Genomic DNA, 3,293 nt, shown 5'->3' on the forward strand with positions numbered 1-3,293 from the left:
AACTTACGTCCGAGGAGAGTTTTTTTTCATATTCATATAATATTTGCGTAAATTGCGGCCTTCTAGCCTGTTTATCAGTTTTCCAATACCCCTAACCTAAGTTTTAAACTCATACTCTACAAATTTTATTGTATAAAGCTCTTTGGGCCTGAGCCCATCACTCATTTGGGTCCAGGTACAAATTATGCACTTTCAATTACAAAATCCAAAATCAAATAAATCTACAACCCAAAAACAAATAAACAAAGTCCAAAAAATTATTTGAATTTTTCACAAAATTTTGCATTAGTGTTTGTCCTTTTGAAATGAAAAGACACAAAATCACAAAACAAAACAAAACAAAAAACAAAAACTTAACCTCAATGCTACAAAGCCCAAACATAACAAGATTTATAACTTTTTCCATAATTTGCTAAATTGATTAATCATTTCTTTCATTTTGAAAATTCATAATCTTTTCCACAAACTTTTTAATTATATATCACTCCTACAACATCGCTTTCACTTTCCCATCAAAGCACTGTGAATAATATTTGTGCTCAAAAATAGGGGAAAAAAAAACTATCAATATCATATTAATATACACCAATCACTTTTATTCTACAGAAATGATGTGAAATAATCGTTGGAATTAGACTTATCCTTGCACAAATGCCAAGCCAAATGCCAAGCAGACACCAAGGACAGATGGCTCCTATTAGAGTTAGTAAGTACCGCCTTTGGGGGCCCTCCAGCTTTCCTCTCATGCATTACCAATTCATTTCTCTCACCCCATTTTGCCCATTTAAACCCCCCATCAAGCTCACCACCCTCTCCACAATCCAATCCCACCAATTCCATACTCATCTCCTTCTCTTTCTCTCTCTCTCTCTCTCTCTGACACAATAACAACAACAACAACACCAACACCAATAACAACAACAACAACAACAAACAACTATGGTGGTTCAGTCTCAACCAGCATTAAACCATAGCTCTCTAATCAAAACATGCAAGCCAACCAGCTTGTTCACTGGAATTCCAGTGGTTGACCTCTCAGACCCTGAGGCCAAGAGCCTCATAGTCAAGGCGTTTGAGGAGTTTGGGATGTTCAAGCTTGTGAATCATGGAATCCCAATGGAGTTCATAACCAGGTTGGAAGTTGAGTCCCTTAGGTTCTTCAATTTGCCTCAGCCTGAGAAAGATAAGGCAGGCCCTCCTGATCCATTTGGCTATGGCAGCAAGAGAATTGGCCCAAACGGTGATGTGGGTTGGATTGAATATATCCTCCTCAATACCAATCCTGATGTCATGTCCCACAAATCACTCTCCATTTTCCAACAAAGCCCGGAAATTTTCCGGTAAAAACAGAGTCCTCTGTTTTTTTTTTCCTCTGTTTCTCTCTTTTAAGTTTTAATAGTATATAAATTTTTGACATTTTCCTTTTTTTTTTTTTTTTTTTCTTTCTGTTTCATGGTGAAGCTCTGCTGTGAATGATTATATTTCGGCTGTGAAGAAAATGTCCTGTGAATTACTGGAATTGATAGCCGATGGGTTGGGGCTTGAGTCAAGGAATATGTTGAGCAGGCTTTTGAGGAATGAGAAAAGTGACTCGTGCTTCAGGCTAAACCACTATCCACCATGCCCAGAACTCCAAGCGTTGAGTGGACGAAATTTGATTGGATTTGGGGAGCACACAGACCCGCAGATAATTTCTGTCCTAAGATCTAACAACACCTCAGGACTTCAAATCTGTCTGAGAGATGGGACATGGGTATCAGTGCCACCTGATCGGTCTTCTTTTTTCATCAATGTTGGTGATTCCTTGCAGGTACATTTAACAACCTCTTCAATTTTTTATATGTAGATATATTTTTTTTTTAAACATCATGTCATTCAATTGTACACGCATTGCTGCATTAGCATTAGCTAAAGATATATAATAAATGAAAAATGAGTACTACTTAATTGAGCTAAAATTAAAAATTAAAAAAAAAATAAAAAAAAAGGACTACTTAGCCATCAATCAGTTTTTTGGGTTTTCCTAAGAAGGTTTTTTTTTTTTCCTTTTCTTTTGGTCTCTCTCTTAATCAAAACCTTATCCCAGGTTATAAGATACCATTGAAATCCCATAATTCTCTCTCTCTCTCTCTCATGTCACTATTCTTTCATTATCTTTTATGACTAGCTATTTTCCTCTTCTTTCTTTTTATTATTTTATTTTTGCGTTGCTTCGAATAGATTTACTCATTTGGTTATGGGATTGTTGCAGGTAATGACTAATGGGAGGTTTAAGAGCGTGAAGCATAGGGTTTTGGCTGATTATACAAACTCAAGGATTTCAATGATCTACTTTGGAGGGCCACCTTTATATGAAAAGATAGTACCTTTATCCTCCCTTATGGCAGAAGGAGAAGAAAGCTTGTACAAGGAGTTCACATGGTGGGAGTATAAAAAGTCTGCATACAAGTCAAGGTTGGGTGATTATAGGCTAGGTCCCTTTGAGAAAACTGCCAGCCAATGAAGTGGCCAAGTTCCCAATTTTAGCAGATAGTAGGATGTTTTTCATTGCTCAAAATAGGTTTGAAAATCTGACTCAACTTTGCCATAGATGGAAAAACGAATAGGATGTTCATTATCTTTCTATTTTTTTTACTTTTTCTTTTTTTTTTGGGTTCAAATGTTGCAACAACCACCTTCCTGTCATCATGAATACTATTCACACATTATGACCTTAAGTTGTTGATATTACCAATTAATATGGTATATCATCTTGTCCTTATCCATATTTCGTACCTATTAGAGCAGTGAAATTTTATAGATTTACAATTCAAGTTGTTCACAACACCATGATTCGTTTGCTTGAATGGACAACAATGATTAAATACCACCATACTTGTTTGTTTTTCAATCATTTACACTAGCAACACCTAAACATCAAAGATGAAGAAAGCCATTGTGAAAATAATTGGTGCTATTTGCTTATGAATTGTGTACAAAAGACACCAAATAATAACAAGTTGTTTTTTCCCCCTAATCTTCTCCCAATGAACCTTGTAAATCAATCACCTAATTAAGGGCTCAACGACACCAAGTTTTTGAGCAAAACCATACATCTTCTCTATTCTAAAATCACTTTAATTACTCCCAGAGTCTTATGACTCAATGTTAATACCTGTTTCTTCATAGAAAATGATACCTCTGTTTCTTTATTTTGAGCATAACTAAACCTCCTCTCTTTCAAAATGGAAGAATGGAAAACAAAATTTTCTTTAAAAAAAAAAAAAATGAAAAGGCTCAGGTGTATTTTCTTC

General features: G+C 35.4%; 1 protein-coding gene across 1 annotated transcript; it reads left to right on the forward strand.

The window, feature by feature from the left end:
• Positions 1 to 816: 816 nt before the first annotated feature.
• On the forward strand, positions 817 to 2,717 carry LOC142636918 (gibberellin 2-beta-dioxygenase). Its single transcript, XM_075811213.1, has 3 exons — positions 817 to 1,340; positions 1,462 to 1,810; positions 2,252 to 2,717. Exons 1-3 carry the CDS (start codon positions 940 to 942, stop codon positions 2,501 to 2,503), a joined length of 1,002 nt encoding a protein of 333 aa, XP_075667328.1. The 5' UTR covers positions 817 to 939; the 3' UTR covers positions 2,504 to 2,717.
• The last annotated feature ends 576 nt before the right edge of the window (positions 2,718 to 3,293 follow it).

Source organism: Castanea sativa, chromosome 5 (assembly GCF_040712315.1).
Source record: "Castanea sativa cultivar Marrone di Chiusa Pesio chromosome 5, ASM4071231v1".
In the NCBI taxonomy this organism is placed as follows: domain Eukaryota; kingdom Viridiplantae; phylum Streptophyta; class Magnoliopsida; order Fagales; family Fagaceae; genus Castanea; species Castanea sativa.